This window comes from Pholcus phalangioides, unplaced genomic scaffold (assembly GCF_987345545.1).
Source record: "Pholcus phalangioides strain wild (caught in Gottingen) unplaced genomic scaffold, Ppha-v1.0 ptg000007l_1, whole genome shotgun sequence".
Taxonomy (NCBI): Eukaryota; Metazoa; Arthropoda; class Arachnida; order Araneae; family Pholcidae; genus Pholcus; species Pholcus phalangioides.
This window is the reverse complement of record NW_028301600.1, coordinates 6,983,951-7,011,711: the sequence shown is the minus strand read 5'-3', so window position 1 is coordinate 7,011,711 and position 27,761 is coordinate 6,983,951. Positions and strand designations below refer to the sequence as shown.

General features: G+C 35.8%; 2 protein-coding genes across 5 annotated transcripts in view; one reads left to right on the top strand and one right to left on the bottom strand.

The window, feature by feature from the left end:
• Positions 1 to 14,342, bottom strand: part of LOC149084865 (SH3 domain-binding protein 5-like) — a 57,671-nt gene extending 43,329 nt beyond the window's left edge. Inside the window, exons 1-3 of one of the 3 annotated variants that reach the window (XM_089232591.1) lie at positions 14,001 to 14,342; positions 6,983 to 7,045; positions 2,001 to 2,129 (exon numbers count right to left, since the gene is read on the bottom strand). In XM_089232591.1, coding sequence (XP_089088717.1) covers positions 2,001 to 2,129; positions 6,983 to 7,045; positions 14,001 to 14,108 — 300 coding nt within the window. In that variant the 5' untranslated portion in view covers positions 14,109 to 14,342. The remainder of the gene's footprint in view (positions 1 to 2,000; positions 2,130 to 6,982; positions 7,046 to 14,000) is intronic. The other 2 variants (XM_089232590.1, XM_089232592.1) reach the window with 2 other exon arrangements.
• A 956-nt stretch (positions 14,343 to 15,298) lies between these two features.
• dnk (deoxynucleoside kinase) overlaps positions 15,299 to 27,761 on the top strand; it is a 68,882-nt gene continuing 56,419 nt past the window's right edge. Inside the window, exons 1-2 of one of the 2 annotated variants that reach the window (XM_089232587.1) lie at positions 15,299 to 15,515; positions 21,312 to 21,352. In XM_089232587.1, the coding sequence (XP_089088713.1) occupies positions 15,428 to 15,515; positions 21,312 to 21,352 (129 nt within the window). In that variant the 5' untranslated portion in view covers positions 15,299 to 15,427. The remainder of the gene's footprint in view (positions 15,516 to 21,311; positions 21,353 to 27,761) is intronic. The other variant, XM_089232589.1, reaches the window with a different exon arrangement.

Below are 27,761 nucleotides of genomic sequence, written 5' to 3'. Positions count from 1 at the left end.
AAAATGTTGGATAACTAAAAGGGCCAGACTAGCGCATGGCTGAATTATTGAGAGTTTAGTGTGTTATTTTGAAGGCTCAGAAGCTAATCATTGTAAGGCAATAAGCATCAAAAATACGATAAAAGGACCCTTTGATTCAGTGGTCAGTACAAGCGGTACTATCTGCTGTTGCAATATAAAGGTAGCGACTTGAATGCTTTGGCAATAAGGTGGTCTTAGACTTATGGGTGGGTGGTTCCACAGAACCTAGCACTGCGACCAGGTCTATTGTACTACACTGAAGGTTTTAACAATAAAGAGGCATTTGCAATACAAAAATCATTTTTAGAAAATTGACCAACACTAACTGGCTTTCAAGTGCTCATGATTCATTTATGTTAAATAGCTCAATTAAGGCATTATATTGGTTTGTAAATACAGTAGAACTTTGTTAATTCAAATTTTGGATAATTCGAACTCTTACAAACTCCCCTTCAGTTTTCCATCTAATTTAATGTTGAAATTTCTTATATAATTCAATTTTTTTTTATGTTTTGGATAATTCAAAGTTGGAGGGAAAAAAATCATGATTTTTGTGTGAGCAAATTTAGTTTGAAAAAATTCTACAAGTCAGACTTTGCTTTTCTTGACCAAGTTACTAAAAAAATTAATCTCTAAAAACAAATAAACGTTTGGAAATTTGGTTTTTCTCTAAGTTAATGTCTATTTTAACATTGCTCACAGCTGAAGTACATTGAGATTGTGTACCACTTAATACAGCACAATTATGGCTTCTCAACCTATAGGGATCAAAGTGTAACATTCAAAATCTGAATCTTTTTGTCATCATTAAGAGCATGGAAAGTATAAGAAAGTGCAAATTGTACTATGTTAATGAAAATATATTTCCTCAATAGCATAAGAATGACAAGCAAAATTTGGAAAACAATTTTGTAATGGACAATCATGAACTATTTCCATAAATCAGGCTTTGAGCATGATCGAGAAATTCTGAAGTGATGCTGATTCGGGAACAGTGGAATGATGTAGTAGGTAAGATCAATTATTAAAATTTTGGAAATAGTTTTGTAACTGATAAAATTTTAACAATTGATAATTATCTAATGTGAATGTTGATGATTAAGTTGTGCAATTTGTAGTCATTTTACAGATCCAGGATAGATTAATTGGATAATTCAAATTTTTTCCAGTGAATTTAAAATTTGAATTAACCAAGTTTGACTGTATTTTCTACTTATGTTGTGAAAGATGAAAACTAATTTATCAAATGTTTAGAATTGCTTTGGAAATTCTTTCACGACCTACATCTACATGCTGGGGAAACACTGGCCTATGGATTGTACTTGACTAAAAACATGTGAAAAGTGACAATTATCATCTAACTTTCCTCAGAAGAAAAAAATTCTCATCATCCTCTTCTTGAGCAAACGCAGAAGAACCTATGTTGCATCCATAGCTATTACCCTCTCACCCCCTCCCTGCAAGTTCGATAGTGGAAGATATCACATAGGAGAGGGAGGGTGGTAAATCTGACTTTGTAAAACACTGATTTAAAACATGGGACAATAGATGAATGTCCCTCAAAAGTAGTTTTAAGTGATACTGATAATGAGAAAAGATAAAAATATGTATGATGTTAAACAGAAATCGGCAAAAGTTAGAACCAAACTTGTAATTGATGTGACTATGAGGGAAGCAATTAAAGTGAGTAGTAGTGATTACTTCCTTGCAGATGTTTTTTTACTGACTAGTGAAAAATGGCCGAAAATTTGTTTCATTATACGTAGCTTAACATTGGATGATTGATTACATGTGGCTCATTGTTTTACTGGAACTTGCAAACCATTGATAAGTGTTGTAGTTACATGCTGTTTTCAAGTGTAGCTATATCTTTGCAGTAGGTTGCAAATCAAAGTGCATTTGCCGTAAGTACCACAAAATGTGTCTTAAATGCCAATTATTCGAAGAGCAGACAAAAAAGCATAAATATTTATGCAAACCTGCTTAGCTTTCATTCTTGCTTCATAATATGGCCTAGCTTTCTCCACGCACGATCCTAGTGTTTTTGCCAATTGATTAACACGCTGAGAGGATTCACTCAATAGTAGACGGAAACTTGAACGTGCTTCCTAAGCATAAAATTTGAAAAATCAATCATTGAAAATTTGATTTTTTTTTTCATTAACAGATTATATGAATGAAAGCTCTGTCTGATCATATACATAATAAAGACAAATACATTGTAAATTTCATTTATTGTGAAACAAAACTAATGGTTTTCTGATACAGTAGATCCTTACTAATCTGAAAATCATGATGCTTGAGACATTCCAGGGGTTGGGTAGATTATTGGATTTTAATGTATTATTTAGGATAGAGATGTAAAAAATTCTCAAGAATAATCTTTAGGAGAGTATTCTCATTGAAGAGAATATCCTCCAGAAGGACTATTATAAATTACTAGAGAATAATTATCAAAAACAATAATTACTCTCAAGTTATTCATGATAGCCTTTCCAGAGAATATTTTCAAGAATATTTGTAATCAAATGTGTTATAATAAATAATCTCTATAAATAACTTGAAAATATTCTCATCCAGAAGATTCTTTGGAAGGACTATTATAAATAACTTGAGGATATTCTCTAGTTATTTATAATGTAGTTATACAGGGTGCTCTAAAATTGAACTGACAAACTCAGAGGGTTGTCAGTGGACATCAAGAGGAACAAATATTGCAATGGAACAAGGTGTCGCAAACCACATTGAGAGGGTTAAAATCGTGAAAAACGCATGCAGGTTTTGACGTCATGCTGGAACGGCAAAAAGTGCAATAATAACTACACAAAGATTTATTTGATTAATTATTACAAGAGTTGTTGGAAGTGGCAGCCGTTGATGTCATTGCACGGTCTACAATGATGTAAAAATGATTCTGGACACGCTTGAAGATACCAGGTATGCTTTTACATATTAGATTGGATGGACCGGATCAATACACCCAAGGTTTCAAATATCCCCATAAAAAGATGTCTGCCGGTGTCAAATCTGAAGACAAAAAAGGCCATGGGAACCTGCAACACCTGCTAATGATTTTGTCTTCCCCAAACGTCTGTATTAGGAATGCTTTGACCGGAGTAGCAGTGTGACTAGTTGCTCCATCTTACATAAATGTGACGGTAGAAAGCACATCTCTTTCACACAAACATGGCAGACCTCATGCAGAAGCGTTAAATAATGCTGCGCATTCACAGTAGCCATTTTCTACCCATTTATTGGGCACTGGGTTTTAAAGAAGGGCCCTATGATGAACAAACCTGTGAACCCACACCACACTGTCACTTTTGGAAAATGCAATGGTTTCTGCGTGTACTCCATGTGGATTAGACGTAGCCCAGATGCAACAGTTATGGGTATTAACATCGCCATGAAGTAAATAATGAGCTTCATCTGTCCACAAGATGTTAAAGACCCAGGTGAGATTCTGTTCGATTTTGGAGAAAGCCCACCTCGCAAATGCTTCCCTGTGTACGGTATCAGCTAGCAAATGTTCATAGCATGACTGCAATATGTATGGGTACAGATTAAGGATTCCATGAAGAATATTGCGTATCAAGAATGGTGGTAAGCCCAAGCATCTGACAGCTTCACGAGCACTGCTGGTCCCTGCAGCTGATTCGGATGCTAATGCTTCCATTTTGGCTGCAACACGTGGCAAACGTGCCTTCCTTAAACATGGTCGTCCAGCTCTTACACGATCCTCTAGTGTAGTGGTTCTCAACCGGTGCTCCGCGGAGCCCTTGGGGCTCTGTGTGCACTCCCAGGGGCTCCGCGGCACTAGAAAAAAATAAAAAAACAACAAATTTGTAAAAAAATTAAAATTATAGATTTTTTTAAATAAAAATAAATCAGTAACTTCAATGAATGAATAAAAAATAAGCCTACGGGGCTCCTCTATATAAATTACATGCTAGAAAGGGCTCAGCGAGTCAAAAAAGGCTGAGAACCGCTGCTCTAGCGTTCCAGTTTCCTCAAATCTCTAAACAAGCTTTATGAGGACTGTCACTGTTAAAAGCCCCTTTCCAGTCCTCACATCCTTTTTAACTCAGAATTTACGCAAGACAATGGTAGCTGATTCCTGGTTCACGTAAAACAACTTCACCAATAAAGCTTTATCCTTCGCACTCAGCATCCTTGTTCACATAAACGGTTTACAGTGGTGAAGTGGTTGTGGTTTAGGAGCGCGCAAGTTCTTCTAACCGTCTCATTTGCATATTTCCACCGAAGTTGCTCGTACCATCTATCAGCTGTTTTTTTTAGTTTTTTTTTTTCTGTCTTAAAAAAATTCCCGCGACCTAGCAATGCTAACCCTGCAAACTGTTTTTTATTTAGATTTTTATGAATTTTTAAAGTTTCTACAGACTTTTTGCTCCCCTGTATTTGTAATAACATGTATTATGATAAATAATCTCTATAAATAACTTGAGAATACTCTGGAAGGACTACTATTACAAATTACTAGAGAATATTCTTATTGAAAATGATAATTATTCTAAAATTATTTATAATAGTCTTTGAAGAGAATATTCTCCTTGATGAAAATACTCTCAAGTTATGTACAGAGAATATTCTCTGTCCCCGTCATGAAGATGAAAAATATTGAAGTACATAGCCCACAACATAAAACTTTAAAAGCAAGAAAATGAAACCACTATGGATGGCTGAATAACTTGCAAATAAATATGAATGATACAAAATTTACGTGTATCTTACAATGAAGGTGATGAGAATAGTTTCGTTTGTCAATTAACTTTGGTTCTACTCTTTGCTTTGAGCTAAGTTCTGAAAATTTATCTAATTTTAAAATAACTTTTTAAGGTTTTAATCTTGAGGTTTCTAAAATTTTCATAACCAAGATCTTAAAATCTCTCGTCATGACCACGAGAATATTCTAAAACTAAAAGTTGTCATTAAGAGGTGATTATGCCAAAAAAACTTTTGTTTTGAAAGTTTCAAGCATTGAAAACTGAATTATATTTCATAATATAAATAAAAAAAATTTCATCATTTAAAAGAAAAATTAATATTCTTGATTATTCTCCGACTTTTACATCCAGGAGAAATATTCTCAGAATATTCTCACCTCACATCTCTAATTTAAGATAGTATATACTATTTATAGTAGGCTTCACCCCCCCCCACATTTTTTTGGGTGGCATCAAGCAACTTTTCCCCTCTAATTTTCTGCAGACATGTTTCTTCTGTGTGCAGAATGGCAATATGCCTATGATATAGATTTCATGTGCACTAAAACATTTGCACTGTGCATGCAGCTTAGAGGGAAAAGTGGTCTCAAGTGACCTCAGCCTTCAGGTTTTGGTGTGCCCATGTCATCTAACACATAAACACAATCATTAAATGTTTGAAATAAAATCATGTTTGAAATATGAACCCAGTTAATCTGAATTTCTTGTAAATCCGAACAGGTCCCAGACCCAACTACCTTGGATAAATGGAGTTCTATTATGTTATTATAGTGAACAGACTTGCCAACCTTCAGAACATAAAAATCCTGCAATTGTCTCACAAAAATTTGACAATTTACTTGAAAATTCGGAAAATACTTTTGCATGCCAAACATTTTTATGGCCATAAGAACATACACAAGTAGCAATACATAAGGGTGACCAGAGATTTACCTATATTTTACAGGACATTCCTGTATTTTTCATCATCATTTGCTGTCCGACTATTCTAAAAAAATTTAAATTTTTTCACTGATGCTTCCTTGAATTTCTGATATTTGCTGAACATTTTAGTCATGTTAATTTCCCCCCCCCCCTTGAAAACATTCTAATTAACCTAGATTTATGGAAGCCCTAAACTTCCTTCCATCTGCAATGTTTAGCAATAATTTAGGAGTTTTGCCCACAACCGATGATATCCCTTATTTTCTGGTGTATATAGATCCTGATTTGCCATCATTTTCCCTACGAAATATGGACGGCATAGTGATACCTACTGAGTTATCTCCAGCCATCTTACAATCGCACTTATAAAAAAAACTTTCAACATGGACGGGCGTGATGTTTGCTTACGTTCATAGATTTGGATGGCTTTGACTACAGTTCACACAGGGTACCGAGATGAAGTTCAGCTGATACGATGTTGCAAAAGTTCTTGCATGTAAAATGGGGGTCTCACACACCTTCTAAGGGAAAGAAACAGTGGCAGCAGAAAAAAAGCAAATTCAATGTTTTTCTTCTTTTTTTCCAAGTTCCTACTCTTTCCATATTGATAACAATTTTTAAAATCCAGAAACAAATTTATAACCCAGAAGCCCTGTAAAAGTTTCAAAATCCGGCATTGCAGGGCTAAATCAGGAAAGTTGGCAAGTCTGAGTGAAATACATTTTGTGATGGATGGCAGCACTGGCTAACAATCAGTATTTGTTGTAGGGATGTAAGCACGTCTCAAAAAGTTGATCTCGTCACTTGGAATTTTTAATATCTCAGGTGAGATGTTGGAATTTAATTGAATATATTGTATACATGTGTTTCATATTTTAGGAACTGGTTGGTTATCAGGATAAATGCCAATCAGTAATGAAGAAAACAGCTTGGCCTTCTGAAGGACTGTTCTGACAGTTTAAAAAAGTCAACACTTGAATCACAAGCAAGAATAAGAATGCCAGGCTACCATCAAAAGCTATTTGCAGCAATTTGAAAAGTATGCTAATACTCGTCTCGATAACTGAGCACATGGGCGGAGATATGGGGGGGGGCGACTGATCTAATGTATATATGAATTGGCATCATCATCGTGCCCCCCCCCAGACTTCCAAGTCAATCTCCGCCTATGACTGAGCAGCACCACAAATTATTTCAAATATCAGAAAATAACACTATAGGCCCATGAAGCAGAAAAAGCTTCAAATATCCATGAAACATTCTATAGAAAGAAAAAGTAATCATGAACTCACATCTAATTCAATTTCAAGTTTGTTGATGAGATCTGTGGCAGCATTCAAACGCTCAAGTTCTACCTATATAAAGAAAATACTGCATTAATATTTTTTGTAATTTAAGTTCATATGAGATTTACTTCACTGATACTCACAAAATTCTCTCTTGTATTATCAACAAACAAAATTTTTGGATCATTTAAAAATTAGTGTAAACTTTAGTATTTATACACAATTCATCCAGAAAGTAATAAAAATGCCCTTTCATAATGAAAAAAAAAAACAGTAAAAAGTTTTTTGGAAAAACTTTATCACTAGACTATTTTTCTTCATAGTCACAGTGTGACAGTCAAACACTTATCAAACTGTGTAATGTATTTTTTGAACTGGCCTTGTGCTTCTTGTTCTCCAATTTACTCTTAAGTGTAATTCATCAATTTAATAAAATTATCAATAATGATAGATGGGCACACTCTGTTCACTCATCATCATGAATGTTCTCCGAGTTGAAATTGTAATAACACCAAATATATGACTCATCCATAATATTTTGGCAGTCATTTACACATGATTTGCTGCATTCAATTGAAGAATTCATGAAGAACAATGGGCATGATTAAATTAGTGACTAAAGAACTGGCAGTAGAAGAGCACGAAGCCAGTATAAAAACAACTTATTACACGACATAAGGAGTTTTTGAATTTACATGGCAACTATATCAAACAATAGTGCATGAATGAATGAACGCCAGAACTTTGCCACTGGACTTATCCAAAGAAAAAAAAACAAACAAAAAAACATACAAACTTTTTTACAACATATTTTCCCTGGACAATTGGGTACTGTCGCGATTAACAAATTTTGTGGTGATTACAGACGAGATGGGATTAGGAGTTGGAGAAGTTTCTGGGTTTAGTTAAGATGAATGTACACATATTAGGATGGAGGTATGTTTTAAAAGCAATTGGCGCCCCCCCCCCCCATGCCATCTCATCTGTTATCTTGCACTTGCCATATTATATACACAGGATACAAAAAGAAAAAGAAATGAGAATCTTAGTGTGAAATAATATATATATATATATATGTATCCATCAGAGTGAGTCATCTCGCTTAACACCTTAATGGTGAGCAAATGGGTTTGATAACTTGCGACTAGAAGCCAGCATCAGTTTTATTGGGTTGAGTTCATTCGCTCCGGCGGATTTAATGAAAATATACAAAATAGAAGTATTGTGTGTGTGTGTGGGGGGGGGGGGGAAGTATATACAATTAGGGAGCACCCGTGGCATCTCGCTTAGCACCTTATTCGGTGAGCAACATGAATACGACAATATGAGTACGCACGTGTTGTGGACATGAAATGCATGAACAACTTGAATAGAGGAAAGAGAAATACACACACATTTATATACATATATATAACTGCCAGGTCTAGTCATCTTGCCCTAAACCTATTTTGGTGAGCAATGTGGGCTTGGTTTAAATGGGGGATTGTCTGGAGAGAGCCTTAGCTAAGGATCAGCTTCGGTCTTGGTGTTTTGGTTGACTCGATCTGGCTGGTTATATTTATATTAATTAAAAAATATATATATATATACATATATATATAAAATATAAACTACATGTAATGGTTATTATGAAACCATTCGTGTCGTCCCGCCTAGCACCCTAGCTAGAATAGCAGCATGAAGGACACTTGTGGTTATCACATTTACATCATTGTAACGGGAATGTCATAAAAATTCTTGTTCGGGTCCCGTTAGTACATTCTATATCATGTATTAGTAGCGGCAGTCATGTGGATATGATTTTTGTTGTTGTTTTTATCCATTTGTTTTTTCCCCCCACTTATTTTTGTAATATTTAGAACATTATTTTATAAATCTGGTGGACAGATTTCTTGTTTTTCGTTGGCGTGTATATATCTGACAAGGCTTGTAATCCTTGCTGCTGTGTTTTTGTTTTTTTGAGTGAACTATTGTTTTCGGAATATTTGTACATGTGTAGATGTTTTGTAAATTTGCACTCTGTTGCATAGTGAACAGGAGTACCCACCATACCGCAGGCACATTTGTCTGTTCCGCGGTGTTTCCGTTCGTGTAGATATATAAGGAATGGGCCGTGTCCTGTTATGAAGATAGTCACCTCCCTATTCCAGTTTAGTGTGTTGTATGTGACTCGAGGGACAATTTCGTGCACTTTCCTAGCTGTTGTTCCTTGGTCCCAAATTTGCTGCCATTTCTGGAGGGTTGCTTGTTTAAGTTGTCGCTTCAGGAGCATTAGTGGGAAAGGGTTATAAAGTTTATTGTCACAGTTGATTGCAGCTTTGGCTAGAGAGAGTCTGCTCTCTCGTTTCCAAGATTACCTACATGGGCCTTGATCCAACCTAGGAAAATTTTTTGGTTATTTAATAGACGCCGCCTCAATACACGTACTATTGTGTTTCTTTTTGTTGGAGAACAATAGTGCAAGGTAAATTGCCAAATAAAAAGAATAGGAATAATATAAAGACAGATACATCTAGACCATTTTTCACAAAGGTTGCTATAACACTGTAAATACAAATGAAACTCCTTGCCATTTTATTTTCAATCTATTTATATTTAGTGCTTGAAAAAAAAAGTTGATGACTGAGTGGTCTTATACAAATTTGGAAGTTCTTTTTTCAAGGAAATAGTTTGATAGCACATTTTAACTTCCTGCATAACCTAGATCTGGGTCCTAAAAATTACAATAAAATAACTAACTAGCCATATATTTTTTGCATAAATTTTGACGTGAAATACAGCTGTGATTTCCAACTATTTTGTGTAGAGGAGCGCACATGCAATTTTTCCTCAGAGTGGTAAACACAAATGTCTAAATTTACTGTCACACACATAGACTGTTTCCACTGTGCCTACAACCCACAAATGTATGGATTAAAACTACGCTCTACTAAAATATACAGTGATACCTTGGCTAACATAGATAATTTGTTCCAGAATCATATTTGTTAGCTAAAACAAGATTTTTCACACATACACAGGTTTGTCTTTTAAATTGCTTAATTTGTTCCAGATACAGCCTGAAATTCAAAGATACATTTTATGTATAAAACTTAGTTGACATAACCCAGTCAAGTTTGTAAGTGAATGTGATCAGGGCCGCAACAAGGTGCTTGGTCAGCCATGGCAAAAAAATATTTTGATGCCTCTTTGTGATGTTGAAGGAAAAATTAAAAGGTGAAATTCGTGCCCCACCTGGTTCGTCATCCAAGACACCAAAGCTGTCTGCTCTTTCCTAGTCGTGGATCTAAATGTGGAAATGTGGTCAGCTCATTTCCGTCTCATACTTATGCAGATGTAAAAGATAATCTCGTAGAAATTCCAGACACGTTTAATTTTATACTGTCTCGCACCAAAAGAATGAGTGCTCTGAAAACATCAAAGTATAGGCTTTTTTAATGCACACTTTTCACTTGGCTTAATCATTAATGACTCCAAAGTTTTCTAGAAGAGATGTATCTGAAAAGTGATTCTGAGGCAGATACAGTGAAACCTGACTGAGGTGGAAACTGGTCTTAAATGAAACAGGAAAATAATCTAGTGGATAAGTAATGTTTTTCAATTACAGGAAACCTCGTCAAGACAAAAACTGTCTAATGCAGAATATTTAGTCAATTTTAAATTAAAAAACACCTGCTGAAAAAGAATTTTTGGCCAAGTGCAAGTTTTTGTCCTTTGGATGGGAAGAACTTAAGTTGTACTCTGATTACCCTTTTGTTAGAAAACTCTCTCTTTCTCTCTCTCTCTTTTACTTTTTGGAAAAACAATGAATGCTTATTACCTGAACTGGTTCGAACCCCACAGTGGTGGTCGGCTGAAGTTGGTTTTCTGTGGTTCCCAACTTCAAGGCGCAAATGCGAGCCGATCTTCCCGTTAAAAAGTCTCGCCACAGAGAGCAACAGTCCTACAACGGTAAATCATTCAACCATAACACTTCACTCATAGTTAGTAAAACTGGGGGTAGATGACAGCACTACACATAACAAGCATTACACAGAAACAAACTTTACGTCAGGTTGCACTACACGTACACGCACATTCCCGCATTTACCGATTCGTTGTTCCGCGGGGGGGGGGGGTGCATGTGTGGTGTAGCAGTAGTAGGTAGGGGCTCGGGGATCCATGATGTTCTCAAGTCAGCCACCTCGTTGGGCAATTTGCCTGTTGTGGCGTTGTATTTGTATTTGTATATTCGATACATTTTTTTTCCAGCTTTTCATGTCAAAGTAGGTAGATACTTCCCTTACTAATGTCTTTTTTTGATCCCTGTGAAAGTATTAAACGTTTCTCTCTGCGACGTTTTGATAACAATTATGCAAAATAATATGAACAAAATTAAGGATCTCAGTCAACCAGAGGAAACAAATTCTGAGCTACCTCAGATACCAGAAACCTCATTAAATAGAGACGATCCTTGAATATTCGAAGAAAAAAAATTAATACAAACCCAGACACACAAAAACAAAACAGTCATCAATTAAGTATCTGCATACACAATTATAGTCCCTTACCTGTAACGGATCACACTGAGTTTGCAAAAAAATGTATGTGACCGCTCAAACTTTAAATGGCCACGTGCTATTAGAAAAAAGATAGAAAGATGGCAAAATCATAAATGTACATCTGGGGCCCCTGTTGATATCATTATCAGTGAATTCGCAAGCAAATGCAGCTTCATTCCCCGGGAAAACTCCAGATTATGCTACAAAAGTTGTAGAATTTATTTTTTTCCCCCACCTATTTTAAAACTTTAAAATTTTCACTCACTGAAACCTTTTTTTTTACAGATCTGACCATTTTTCTGTTCACCTCAAGCTTATATGTTTAAGGACAGAAGCAAAAAAAAAAAGAAAAAAGGCCGGCTGGAAACTGATGATTCATCTTATTCAATGGCTTGTGCTTTATTGTGCATTACCAAGAAAACTGAAGGGTGTACGTTTGCCCCTCTCCCTAACAAAAATTACACTTGTGCCCTTAGGCACTACGGATATGTATGGGTGAGTTGCAACAGAAGGACAATATCACAGTCAAATCACATAGAATCCCTACAGAACTTAGGTTATCTTTGGCGGTAATACAACTGAATTGACCCTCCTCCGGCCACGGCTTCTTTATTATTTTGACCTTACCAGCAGAAGAACAAGAAAGCTCAAGGTCGAACTTCACAAATTTTAGCAAAAGGATAGATAGACTTGGAAGTCTGGGGGGCAAGGTTATTATTGCTGGGGGGATGATGTCAATTCATATATACACATATACATTAGATCTGGCCCCCTCCCCCGTATCTCCGTCCATGCTGACAAGGCTGCTGTGTTATGCGAGCATGTGCATTCATGTCAACTAAAAAGTTTGTTAGCCGAAATAAAAATGTTGCGGAAAAAGTCTTCGTCATTCGAAAAATTCATAAGGCAAAGTGTTCGTCAGCTAATATTAACGAACACTCTTTCCAGTGCAACTCACCCATACATATCCGTAGTGCCTAAGGGCACAAGTGTAATTTATGTAAGGGATAGGGGGCAAATGTACACCCTCTTTTTCTTGGTAACGCACAATAAACTACAAGCCATAGAATAAGACGAATTATCTATTCCCAGCCGGTCTTTCTTCTTTGCTTTAGTTGGTTATATTTTAGAGTCTGGAACAAATAGTGCTGTATTTGTTCCTCACTCTGCTATGAAATTAGGATGGAAGAGATCTCAAGAACAGGATAAGTGTGATGCCAGAGTTTTGGTGTTCATATAAAGCAAACAAACTAATTCTAGGCTCTGCCGTAGGATCCTCTCACCCGGCAAGTGAGAGGATGTGGGTTCTTGATTCCCCGCAAGGGCAGTTGAATTTTGTTTCTTTCCTAAATATGTCTTTGCATCAGTTAGCTGTTCAAAACCTTCGTATGGATAGAGAAGAGTGACATCATCCTTGGATAGGTTGCCATCTGGTGGTCATGTCAGCAATTGTGAGCTTTGGTCTGAATTAGCTTCAACCGTCCATATACAATCCCGTTCAGTGCACACGAGCTATAAGGAAAGATTAAGATATTCGTTGCCTTTGTAGTCTAGTGCACAAACCATGAGTCGCGACCCTCGGGGGGGTCATGAAAGATTCTCCAAAATAAAAACTACCAAATAAGAAATTCATTTTTTTTAAAAATATATCAAAACTAAATAATGCCTTTATTCAGCTTAGCTATTTACTATGTATCGTACAATGTAATTTTTTCAGATTCTACTTGCACTAATCAATATATCAACTCCTTCATGCCAGAATCAAGAATGTGCAATGTCCTTGCAAAAGAACGTGGAAAATGACATTTGAATGTTTACTCTACCAATGTCACTCTATGGAAGTTATTATCCTAAAATTTTTTGTAACGTGTATTTCAGTAGGGATACACATTCACATTTGAGGCACAAGTTAGATAGTAAAACAAGGTATCCAAACAGCTCATAAAAAAATGAAAATTTGTACATCATGCTTTTCGCATGCGGCTGACAATATCCAGCTAGTACTTTTACAGGGTGACTTAAAGAGAATCGGCCCTGGTAAGGGCAGTTGAATTTTCTTTCGTAAATATATCTTCACATCCGGCAGCTGTTAAAAACCTTTGTATGGATAGCGGTGAGCAACATCCTTGTATACTATAGCTGTTCCTTTTTTAACAGGAAAATCAACTCGCATTCACAACTCAAGGTTTGGAAACACAACATTAACTTCAGTTGACCATGCAAATACAGTCTAGCACCACAAAGGCAATTTACTGCAGTTTTACCTCCAAAGCGGGGGGTGGGGGTGTCAGAAAAATGTTTTTTTGTGAAATCTAAGTGTACGTAGATCTATGTGTCATGCGTGCAATGCGTTCAAATCCAGTCATTTTCCCATTCTAAAGCACGGGATTCATGAGTAGATTATGGAAATCACTAAAAGTGAAGTATGTAGAAACTTTTTATCACCCTTAATTCTTTAGAGAATCATTTATAACAATACGTACCTGTACTCTCGGGTCTACTGTCTCCTCCGAAATGTCTCTTGTCAAGCAACTCGAACCATCAACTTCATCTGGTGGCCTAGAATTAGGAACACGTAAACCATCCGTCATCCTCTCTCAATATTAATCTCATACAGTTTAAAGGATTACGAATGGTGCGATCTTCAATTAAAAGATATTTATTTATTAGAACTATTTATTAATTAATCACATAAAATTCTTTTCGTTACTCATATTCACAAAGTAATGAAGAAGCTTTTTTAAACACAGTTAGAGGAAAAACATTAAAATTCTTCATGGCTTCGACCCATTAACAGCCGGCCCTTTACTTCTTTGCTTTTTGAACGTCTTCACGTGAGAGGTCTATCCGTCACGTTCATTCGAAAAAAGAGAGATTAACTTTATTTGTAACTATTGCGGTTTTTAAATGATAAATTATATGGTTTTTTTATAAAAATGTAATTGAAATATTTTTTATATATATACATTTACTTTTCTTACCATACGCTTTGGTTCTTACTGAAGTGACCATATGTCCCGTATTTTCCGGGACAATCCCGATATATTCTATTTTTCTGGCCGTCCCGACTTTTTGGCAAAAGTGTCCTGGTTTTTCCCGTATTTTACATGAAGCCTATAATTATAGAAGCCTACTTGAATTTTTATTCTTCATTGAAGTCAAAGATTAAAATTATTTTTCAACTCATAAATTATATGATAATTACAACTAAATAAGGATATTAATCTCCCACATTTGTCTCGTCTCCACATTTGTTTTTTTTATCATGGAATTCATTTTAATCCACAGCAATTTGCAGTAATGTTTCATTTCCCGCCATTGTCATTTTACCGTAATTTCAGCAGTATTTGGCAACTTTTTTTGGTTTTGGCATCATTTTTGGCGATAACTGGCGATGTCCCGTATTTTCCCGTATTTAAAATCCCAATTTGCCGTATTTCTCTCGATGAAATATGGTGAGCCTAGTTTTTACCGTCCATATTATCACGTGCGTCTGCAGCCTGCGGTAACTAGACTGTGGTAAGCCTGAAGACTTCTCCATCTGCGTTTGTTCGTCTGGTTTGTGTTTTTTTTCTCCATATCCTTCTGAAGAAGAGAGAAGAATGGAAAATGTTGGAATTCCTGTATGTTCTGTGTTTATGGTAACGTTTTCGTCAGTATATTTTTTATGACATGTTCTACGCTCTTGTGGAATATTTTTCTCTAACAGGGGATGGCCCGAAGGCATAAAGCCCTGTATAATTGAAGAAGAAGAAGAAGAAGCGGTAACTAGACTTTATCTGTTGGAAAATTTTCAATGAACTGGCAACCCTGTGATTGCATCAGTTTTTAACGTTATCATGGCGATATAAATAAATAAATTTTTAATTTAAAACTCGCAGTTTTTGAGAATATATCCTTCGTGCATGTAATGGTTAATATATGCTCTATTTCCCTGTCTTTTGTGAGTAATGGAGCTCGCGCCGTAGGTTTGAAAAGATTTTTATCAAATATCAGTGGTAATTCATGCTATATTCTTCGCTAAAAAAAAGAACTTTTAATGAGTATTAGTATTTCTACCTGAAATTTTAATTCTATTGCATGGTAGATGATTGAAAAAAAATTTTCATGTTTATTTATAACGTTTTTATCCCATGCCAAGAAATTCGGGGCCTTTATCAGTTTCCGGCATGCTGGAAAAAGCGAGGTTTAATATGGTTCAGAGAATCAGGATCCATTCAAAAACCGATATTAATTTTTATTAATGTTGAATAAGATAATACTTTTTTCCAGTAGCAAACGTTAATAAAATTTAAGTATTTACTTATTTTTTTCTGTTAATTATCAACCCAATAGGAATTCGATGCTGCATTCTGCATGTTTTTTGGAATGTTCAGTGATTGAAGAAATGTGCTGTAGCTAACATCACATATTGCTGTGCTTAATAAAATTTTTGATATACAGAATCAAATGATATCACAAATACTTCACAGTCTACTTATACTGTATTTCTATTAAACTCATCCAATATACGCGGATGAATATGCTTAGTGTCCATTTTTTAATAATTTAAGATTTGTGCCAGCAAATGTAAACATGAAGCTGGAGCCATAGTTTGTAACACAAAAGGATCTTAAAATCCAGAGAACAATCAGAGTTCAAATTGATTGTTTCTTACAGTGTAGATATTTGAGAATTATGTGGAACCTGTGACTCAAATTTATTGTCATGCGGAAAAATATGGCTATTCCCAGCATGCTGGTCTCCCTTACTGTTTTCTGGGCTGCCGGCTAATATATATATATATATATATATATATAGTTATTTTTAAATGGTTTAAGAACATTCACCAATTTTACCGCCTTATTATTTTTTTAAAATAATTATATAATTTTTATTACATAGATTTAGAGATGTAAAAATTAGAATAATCAAGAATATTCATTTTATTTTTAAATAGTTAAAAAAAATTTACCAATTTTGTTTATATTATGAAATATAATTGTTTTTTTATTGCTGGAAACATTTAAAACAAAACATTTTTTGTTATAATCCCCTCATAATGACAACTTTCAGCTCAAGAATATTCTGAGACTTTTCTTGGTCATAGTGAGAGGTTTCAAAAGTTTTTGTTGTTAAGATAACCTTTTTAAAGATTGAAAACTTTCTTTTTAAAATCAGATAAATTTTCAGAAATAAGTTCAAAGCAAGAAATTAAACCAAAGGTGATTGACAAAAGAAACTATACTTGTAATCACTTTCATTCTAACAAGATATAGAACTGTTTTCTTCAATGTATATTAAATTTTTTGTCACTCCTATTTCTTTGCAAGTTGTGTCATATTGATTTCGTTTTCTTTCTTTTAGAGTTTAATATTGTGGGCTACAAACTTCAATTTTCCCAGTCTTATTGATTGGGGGGAGAGAATATTCCCTTAAGATTGATAGATATATTGGAACCAGTATGAAACAGAACATCAAGAGGCTGAAACAGCAATCTATTTTAGACAGGTTTCCATTTTATAAAGGTGCAAATCAAAGCACTAATCACTGATTGGACCATTTTATCTATTTAAGTAGGCCTACACCAAACTACAGAAAACAATCAAATTACAGCAAGGTGAAACATAGAAATATGAAAATAATCGGATAAAATGAAATACACAGATATAAAATAAAAAGAAACAAGTTAATAAAAAAATTAAAATATTTGGCCTACATAAAATATGATTCCATTCAATACAAGTTTCCATTTCATATGCAGTATTGGTCTTGGGCAGGTTTCACTGTCTAAGTTAATTCACAAATCAGTGAAATGAGTACAAAGGATATTTTTCATTAGCGATAATTGCCTTGAAAAAGTGAGTTTTGGAGAAAATTTGAAGGAAAAGAATAGTATGATGAATAAAGACAAAAGAAGAAAAGGTATTCTATGATCAGAGCAGCCATCAAAGACAGGAATCAGAGACCAGAATTTTATTGGAAACAGTTCTAAAGTTCAGCTAGAGTTGTTCATAATTCCAGTTGTGGTTCTAAAATACAGTGAAATTTCCATAGGCTGCCACCTTTATTCCCTGGCCAACTTTCCTTTGCAGCCAGTTTTTCTCAGAACAGACAACAAGCTCCATAGACATAATACAAAAATCATGTGTTCAGCGCTCAACCTGTCCACGGCCACTTCCTTATAGATAAGAGTTAAAAAAAAAAGTTTTGTGCAATTTTTTTTTCTCAAAGCTGCTAGTTCTGCTCGTAATCTTTATATATCAGCATAAATATTTTTTTGGACCAATCGGATTTTCTGTTCATGTGTGACACTATCAGGTTGGAAATATTTTTAAATAGGATGACAAAGGCTAATGCTATATGGTTGCTGCTAGCTGATAAGATAGTTTAAAATTTTACTCCCTGGGTGATGGGGTAAACCAGACAAATGACCTATGGTCTTTGTTGAATAGGTAAAGGATGTGGAAGTTTTGGCTTTGCGAATACTTTCTTCACTTTTTAGCAAGCAAAGATTCAGTAGAACAATAGTGATGGAGTAAAAGAAATATGAGGAAAGAACGTGAAGTAATTATTATTCAGGAAGAACAGATCCCGGAGATAATACAGATTAAGGAATTGATCTTATGATCTAGTATTTCAAGTTCTGCATAAAATACAGCAAATCCTTGATATAAATTACAATACCGGACCAAGAAAAAATATCTTTGTAAAGGAATTATTGTTGTATTGAGAGGAAACATCATCACGTGTCACCAAAAAATGTGCTTTCGAGTATTAATTCGCTTCAAAATATTTTAATTGATTAGCTGATAAAAAGATTCAGTTGGATGTGTATTGCCCCTGTAAAGAGGTTTATCGCACTATATACTTTGGTGTATCACACAAAAAGTAGTGATATCAAACAGATTAGGTGATGCCTAATAGCAATATTATTAGACATCCTCAAATGAACTGAAACATGTAAGATGAGTTAAAAAATATACTGCAGGATATATTTCGAGCAAAAAAACAAAGTTATAATAATAAAAATCCTTTTAAGATAAATATTGTTATAGAGGAGTTTACCATAGTAAAGGATATCATTGTATCGAGAAAAATTTAACATTACAAACTATAGGTTATTCCAAACAAGATTTGAAGAAATACCAATCTAGAGAGATTTGTCGTTATATCGAGTATCATTGTAGGGTTGTAAGGTTTCACTGTAAATGTATGTTTTTTGGGCCTTGTAAATAAATTAAGCATAAGATTTTTTGTGATATTGAAAACTGTTATTTTGGCGCACTCCCTGAAATGTGTTTTTCCTGTCATACAACCTGTATTCTGCTTTCACCTCTGCCAATGGCCACTTTTTTGCAGAATGCTGAGTGGCTGTCTTAGAAGAGTTTCACTGTAGTTTGAAGAAGTTTCGATTTTAGGAACAGTTACATATATAACTTCATTATTAATATGGTGAATGCGTGAAAAGGACTGAGGTCCATTTTTGGTAGATTCCAATTTCCAGTTATAATTTGAAGGGAATTGAGAAATATGTCCAGAATTAAGTTTTTGAAATGAGTGAAAAAAGAGCTGAAGGGGGCGTAGCCGGTCAATTTGTCGCGCTCAATTCGTCGCGGTACAAGTTTGTCGCAGTATCAATTCGTCGCGGTACAAATTCGTCGCGATACAAATTTGTCGCAGTGTCAATTCGTCGCAATACAAATTTGTCGCAGTGTCAATTCGTCGCGGTACAAATTTGTCGCAGCTCCAATTCGTAGCTGTACAAGTTTTCCGCCGTGTCAATTCGTCGTGACGTCAATTTATATATTACAGCGCAGAATCAATTCGTCGAACCGTCGATTCTTCACTGTACATGTTCCACGCGAGCTTGTATGTAGGTTTTTGTCTTACACGTGAAATAAAAACATGAACAAAAGTGTACACACAGTTAACTGAAAATAATTAATTTTTGTCAATGCAGAAAGGTCATCGAAATTAAAATTACAATATCAATTACATTTAAAAATTTAACTGCATATAAAAGTTTAATTATGTTTGAAAATTATCGTTGAAAAGCCTATCTTTAACGGTAAATTTCTATCTGCCCCATGGGCTCGAGAGTTTCTCCCGCCCCCCCCCCTTCAAGAGTCACCAACATTTACCATTGCAGTATCTCCATAAGAACCTGAAATATTTAATTAAGCTTAGATGCTAATGAAAACTATGTGAAAATATTCAAACAAGCCTGCCAAAGATATGCGACTGATTATAAACATAAGATTAATGGTTATATTGTATCTATGCGACTGACCCATAGTCATCTTTCTTATTGGTGATTACATTGCCTTTGTCGGTGCTCATCCTGTGGGCATTATGAAAACTTCATCGAATTGTCATTCATAAGCACTGTACATTTCCATCCTTGATCTGCGCCCAACTCCCTTCGCTGTGAGAAATCCCAACAAAAGCGGGAAGTGCGGCTTATACGGTGAAAATTAAATATTAATTTAATTGAATTATTAATTAATTAAATATTTCAGGTTCTTATGGAGATACTGTGATGGGGCAAATAGAAATTTACCGTTAAAGATAGGCTCACTGTAATTTGGGGAATAGCATACAAACCGAAATTTTTCCACATGATATTTATCAAATCAATTATTTAACATTTAAAATTTTTATAACCGAATTTTCAAATATAATTAAACTTTTATATGCAGTTAAATTTTTAAATGTAATTGATATTGTAATTTTAATTTCGAGTGTCATGTACATGAAGAATAATGATCTAATTAAAAGTCTGATTTCATTCTTTTCACTCGAGAGTTGTTACTTTAGAGTTGAAAAAAAAATCAAAAATCGATTGGCATTTGCAGTGGTGTCAGAGACAGACATGCTGTTGGTGCCCAGGGTACTTTATGGAATGGGTATGAGTACCCAGAGAAATGATTCAGAAATCAAAATTTCCTACTTCAAGATCAAGACAAGAACCCACAAGTTCCAAACACTTCCGGCATGCTTGGCCAGTCAAAGGTGCTGACATGAAGGAAACATTGAGGAGGTGGGGGGGGGAGGCTGAAAATCGCCATTCATTCCGTTTATAAGGGACGCAAACCCGTACTCAGGGACTCAAATCCCGACAAAAAGTGGGAAATGCGGCCTATACGGTGGAAATTAAAATTTAAAAATTTATTTTATCTCAATTTTTTATTTGCGTGAGCTCTTCAACATCCCTCACTGCGAGAAATGGAAATCCCGACAGAGATGCGACTTATATGGTAAAAATTAAATTTTAAAAATTTAATGACTTCAATGAATACTTTCCTTCATTTGTTAAAAATTAAAACAGATGGGCAGGGGGAACATTTCCAATAAATGAGAAAAAAAATTAGTTCCATTTTTTACGCCTAAAGCACCTACCCTATTTATAAGATCACAACAAACATATGAATTTTAAAGCAATTCAAATTTGTCGCGATGAAATGAGCTTGCGACAAACTTGTACCGCGACGAAATGAGCCTGCGACAAATTTGTACCGCGACGAGTTCGTAGCACGACGAATTGATGCTGCGACAAATTGACTGCGACGAATTGTCCCGCGACAAGTTGAGCGCGACGAATTGACCTAGACCCAGAAGGGGGGCAGAGAGAGGTGAAGTGAAAAGATTTCTAAAGGAGTACAATTAAGAGTAAGCCATTTGGCATCAACAATTTTAAGATCACTGAGTCTAAAGAAATTTTTATGGGGATGGAATTCAACTCATTATTCATTATTCTTGTTGTATATTTATAATTATAATATTTTTTCATTTGCTTGTTATTTTTATTTCAGTTTCGAGAAGTATGTCCAAAGGAAATGGGAAAAAGTTCACTGTTAGTATTGAAGTTCAAAGTAATGTACAGTTTATCCCTGTGAATTTCATGGCCCAATTGTAAGGAGTGTACACTGAACCTACCAGAGGCATATGCAGGAGGTGCTCAGAGGACTGGTGCCTCCTCCCCCCCCCCCCCCCCCCGCGCTTTGAGCTGACCTAAAAATTAGGGGAAAAAAATATTTTGGTGAAAAAATAAAATATCAAAAGATTTATCTTTTTATATGTTGCACTAGCTGTTACCCACTTCTTCACTCGCATGGATTTGGCAATCTGAAAATTACTCCGCGATGTTTCCCCCATAAAATATTTGAACACTTCATGACCCCCCATGAGAGAGATGAAGTTTCAGAAATCCTGTTTTAGTTTATATCTACATTATGAAATACAATACTGACCTAATTTCATATTTATAGCTTCAGTGTTTACAGATCAGCGTGATTTCTCTATATGACACCCTCCCTTATTGAACCCCTTAGGAGTTGAATTTCAAAAAAAAACTTTCTTAGTCATGACTAATATCATTAGTCTATGTCGTCATGAAATAAAACTTCTGATATATTCCATGAATTTTGTGCGCAGTAGCCCAGGTCAATAAGACACTCGCCTAAAGTATCAAAGGATACTTAGAGGTGTCGCAAGTTCGATACCCAGTTAGGCCTTTGTCAGAAACTTTTCTGACATGGGTTCAACAGAAAAAGTGACATGACCACAGAAAAAGATTGCTACTGCAGGGAGTCCCACATTGAGGGTTTACCGCAACAATCTGTCGGTGAGTATAAAAAAAAGGCTGCTGTTCAGAATCGGCAATAAATTGTAGGTTGTGGTCTAATTGCAGAAAATAACCATAGTATGACAAAAATGGCTTGGGGTTTCATCTCGGCGTGATTTCTCCATTATATTTTGAACCCCCCCCCTTAAGGATCAAATTTGGAAAAACCTCTTCTTACCTAGTCTTTACGTCATGAAATAAAACATCTGACCAAAAATATTTCATGAATTTCAGTGGTCTCAGCTCGATCTGATTTCTATGTTACCTTTGAACCCTCCTTATGACCCCCTTAGGGGTCGAATTTCGAAAATCCCCTTCTTAGTGAGTCTTTACGTCATGAAACAAAATTATTGACCAAATTTGATATTTATAGCTTCAGCAGTTTCGGCTCGGCGATGATGAATCAGTCAGTCAGTTTGTTATTTTACATATATAGATTAACTAATTGCTGTTAATTTAAAGGGTAGAAAATTTTTGTGCCCTCCAAAGGTAGATCCTGCTTACACCCCTGGAACCTACCATTGTTCCACATAGAATATGTGGCCCACAAGCACAGGCTAGTAAGTTATGAGGCATACATCAGGTATCATGGGCTGAGAGGTCCAGATTGATCAAATACTAGAATTCAGACCGTTGATTGCACACAAAATAGAAAAAATTATGAATACATAGAAATTCAAATTTTTATTCAATATATGACTGCTGAGAATAATGGTAAAGCGGTCCAAAGACTGTACAGTGAGCTATATCCTATCCATTCTGTGTCCAATTAAAAAAATGTTTTTGTGACTACATGGTCAGCTGTCTGAGGTTGGCTCTTTCTATGACGGTAAACATGATTTTTTTAATGTTTGATTGACATTTTCACACTTTGTGTAATGATTTGTAATGATAATGTAATGATTGTGTAATGATAAATGTCACTTTAGAAACCTCTGTGTCTGTATTTCATTACCAACTCCTTACTGCATTTGAGACCAAATGATAAATATTGGGGAGTTAAATGAGTCGTACCACATCACCTTGCATTTGGGCCATGAATTCAATGAACAGCATAGTTTTAACTTTTTACCAAGCAGAAAAAGTGGTGCGACTTGAAAATTTTCGTAACGTATGTTTACAGTTTTACAAATTATTGTCTTTGTAAAAGAATATTGGATTGTTATGTTTATAAATGTGAAATACATGAAATATTTCGCATCTCTACAATAATTTCAATAATGTCATGAGAAAATATGCTGTGCATTTAAGAAAATGTTTTTTCTTTATTGCATCAATTCCTTTTCAAATAATCAAGAATCTATTTGATCAGGTGATCACGCTAATTCATACTTAAGGTTTGCTAATGTTTATAGGCAATTTATGTTGAATAATTCTTAAAGGGGATTCAGATTTCTCTATATTTACCTGGTAGCGAGGCAATAAAAAAAACCATTGGAGACAAATAGCAAGAAAAACAATGAATCCCAACAGATTATCTGTGTTTTGACTAGAGTAAAGTTTTTTCCACGAGAGTGGAAATGGATTAATTTAGGACGGTCAGCACAGTGTTCAAGTTTACTGAGACAAAACTTAACTCTTAAAAGTGTTATATATATGTCACTTGATCACAGATGTACACAGAATTTTCTCAAGGGGGGGGGGGGGGTTCAATTTTTTTTTCTTCTTGGGGTTAAATTTTTTCCTGCAAAATAACACTATAATCTTGGCTTGAGGAGGGGTTAGAACCCCAATACCCCTTTGCGTATGCCAATGCGCTTGATACATACACTTTGATCAGTAACATGGTCAGAGTCATAAAATTGAAGTTTGAGATTATTTTTCCCTATCTTTTGTTTGCATACCTTATGCACCCTGAATATAAGAGTGAAATATCAAAATCTGAACAGCATGAGTCTTAAATTAATAATATACAGGGTGATTATAAAAAAACTATCCCGACATATGGGCCCCTAACTATCATACCATTCACAGAAACTGAATGAAATTTTGGCATAAGGTATTTTAATGTACGCGCTCAAGAATGATATGGAAAACAACAGTGTCACTCTAACAGTTACGGTTACAGTGAGAAAATTTCGAAAATATCAAATGGCAACACCAAGTTTTTTGTATTGGAATGTGATCTCCATTGTGAAAAACCCTAAATAGCATTCGAACGGCAACTGTAGCATGAAAATCACCGGCGGTAGATAGGCTAAAAGTGAGGACAACCAATAAGGACAGAGAAGCAGCATAAAATAAAGCATTTTATTGTGTTTCACAAATTTTCCACATGACCTTGTGGAGGACTAATCAGGCTGGGATCTCAGCCGAAGAAACGGTGTGACGAATGAAACGAACATTAATGCTCTGGTGCACGGCAAAGTCCTTTTTACTTTTTCCTTGCCTAGCTCCGGGGATTTTCGTGCTACAGGTGCCATTCCAACGCTATTTAGTGTTTTTCAGTATGGAGATCACATTCCAATACAAAAAAACTTGGTGTTGCCATTTGATATTTTCGAAATTTTCTCACTGTAACCGTAACTGTTAGAGTGACACTGTTGTTTTCCATATCATTCTTGAGTGCATACCTCAAAATACCTTATGCCAAAATTTCATTGTTTCTGTGAATGGTATGATAGTTAGGGGTCCATATGTCGGGATAGTTTCGGGTCCATATGTCGGGATAGTTTCTTTATAATCACCCCGTACTTGTGAACTACTACCATTTATTTTTTTCTAAACTGACAGTCCCCACAGCAGAATGTTTAGCACTGTTGTGCGATGAGCCTTCGGCTGACTGAAAATGCGGTAAAAATCCCTATATATGTGTTTTTTTTGCACTTTTTCTTAAAATTCTTCCAAACTGTTCTGCAGTAGCGGTAATTGTTCTGCGACGTACGTCACAGATTTTGGCACATTCTGCTTTGGGGCTGACAATGTTCTATTTCCAAAAACTTACTTCAGTGATGCTGTTCAAAATACTTTTAATCAGTCAGCTGTCCTATTGATTTCTCTTTTTTTCCCTTTTTTCATTGTGCCCCTCCCAGCTTTGACATCAATATCATGGTGTATCCCTTTTCCTATGGCTGTACGTGATCGTTCTCAGCAGGGATGTATAGGTTCCAAGGAGCTCTGAAAGCAGTGGCTTAGGAGCCTTGGGCTGTGGGTATGGCTTTTAATGTACAGTAAAACTTTGATTAGCCGTCACTAAAAAAACCGCCCCAGGTTTTAAGGTCCAAAAAGATCAGATCACAGATATGGTCTGTGCAAATGCCACTGGCAATCATAGATTACCCCTGCTGGTAATTGGTAATTCCAAAAAACCATATGCTTTCAAAAATTTAAATATGAACGTATTGGCTGTGATCTATTATGCCTAAAAAAGTGCTAGGATGGACCAAATAATTTTTTCACAATGGTTCCACAATGTTTTCGTGCCTCAAGTTAGAGTTCATATGGCCGAAAAGCAATTGCCGCAGAAAGCACTGATGTTAATGGACAATGCCCGACACACCACTTATGTCAACTCCATTTATCTACATATAGAAACGTCCTCTCCACTTGTCAATACAAGATTCATCGAAAGACTGGTTATTTGTGGAGATGAAGATTACAAGGAAGAAAATTCATCTCCACAAATAACCAGTCTTTCGATGAATCTTGTATCCATTTATCTAGCCTATGGACCCAGGGCATTATTGAAAATATGAAGAGATTTTACAGAAAAGTTTTATCGAAGGCTTGCTTTCATCTGATGATGATATTGACTGTCAAACAATTTTGGAAGAGATACACAATATAAAGGGCGCTATTTTCAATGTCACCAATGCCTTGGCTGGCCTTATATTGAAGTTTTGTAAATTGATTTGTGATTTGATATTGATCATTTTGTAAAATTAAATATGATATGTATTATTCACTTTTAAAGGATTTCATTTTCATTCCAAGCCCGCAGTAAAATCATGTTATTATACACTGAACAGCCAAAATAACTGGTACACCTGCCTAATATCGTGTAGGGCCCCCGCGAGCACGCAGAAGGGCAGCAACACAACGTGGCATGGACTCAACTAATGTCTGAAGTGGTGCTGGAGGTAATTGACACCATGAATCCTGCAGGGCTGTCTATAAATCCGTAGGAGTAAGAGGGTGGAGATCTCTTCTGAACAGCACGTTGCAAGGCATCCTAGATATGTTCAATAATGTTTATGTCTGGGGATTTTGGTGGCCAGCGGAAGTGTCTAAAGTCAGAAGAGTGTTCCTGGAACCACTTTGTAGCAATTCTGGACGTGTGGGGTGTCGCATTGTCCTGCTGAAATTGTCCAAGTCCGTCGGAATGCACAATGGACATGAATGGGTGCAGGTGATCAGACAGGATGCTTACGTACCTGTCACCTGTCAGAGTCGTATCTAGACGTATCAGGGGTCCCATATCACGCCAACTGCACACGCCCCATACCATCACGGAGCCTCCACCAGCTTGAACAGTCCCCTGTTGACATGTAGGATCCATGGATTCATGAGGTTGTCTCCATAACGGTACACGTCCATTGTAACGCTATCGTTGTCGTTACCTCCCGGTTCTTTAATATTTTTCCCCCCAGTAACCATTGAGTGGATGACAACAATGAAATAGGCAAAGTTTAAATAGAACTATAACATTTATTCAATTATATTGTTAAACCATTAAATCAACGCTATCACAATTATCACAGGCCTTTTATATGTTGAACTATTGATTAACGTATCATCACAATTATCACAGGCTTTTCTCTCATTGTCACAATGAAACAGAAATATGAATCGATCTCACTGCCGTGTCCAGGTTTCACGTGTTATCACATCATCCGGTAGATACTCCCAGGTGTCTGCCCCAAGGACTCGTCGGCACCAGCCTCAGACGATTTTGGTGTAAACACACTTTGAGATGAAAGCTCAGCCACTGCACATGGAACTGGAGATGAAGGTCCACCGGTGGCCGGTCTGGCCACTAACCGATCACTGGATCACGACGACAACGTTGAAACCTTACGTGCGATGAGACGGGATAAGTGCCAAGGCACACTTCTACTATTGTAAGTTCATTGTATTTATGAGACGATCTAGCTCACACCATGACAGGGCGGGACGCTTTACTGATTAAATCGTTGATTCGGTCGTAAACAATTAAGTCGTAACTCAGCACATCTCTAGCTGGCTTTTATATAGCAGCATTCCCGCAATGCCTCGCTGAAGAACCAATCACAATATTGAAGGTGCGGTATTAGCTTGTATCCGATTTACATAATCTCATGAGAAAAGAAAATATTGTAAATATTATAATATTGAATCTGGCAACCAAACATAACAAATTGGAGATCTGGCCAGGATCCACAACTTTTAGGCCTATTGTACATTGTAAAAACTCATGACATTATAAACCGTGAGATGGTCCTAGGAACCACCGACGGCGTGGAGGTAAAATATATTGCACATTTATATAACACTTTGCTGAACATTTATATTATATTGCACAATTAAAATAGAATTTGACGACTCAACGTGGCCTCCACCGACGAACCACGGGAACCCCCAGAGGGAAAGAGAAGGTAACTAGACGAGCTATTGGGATCTCTGACATAGATGTAAAGCGGAATTTATATGGGATGTTGGT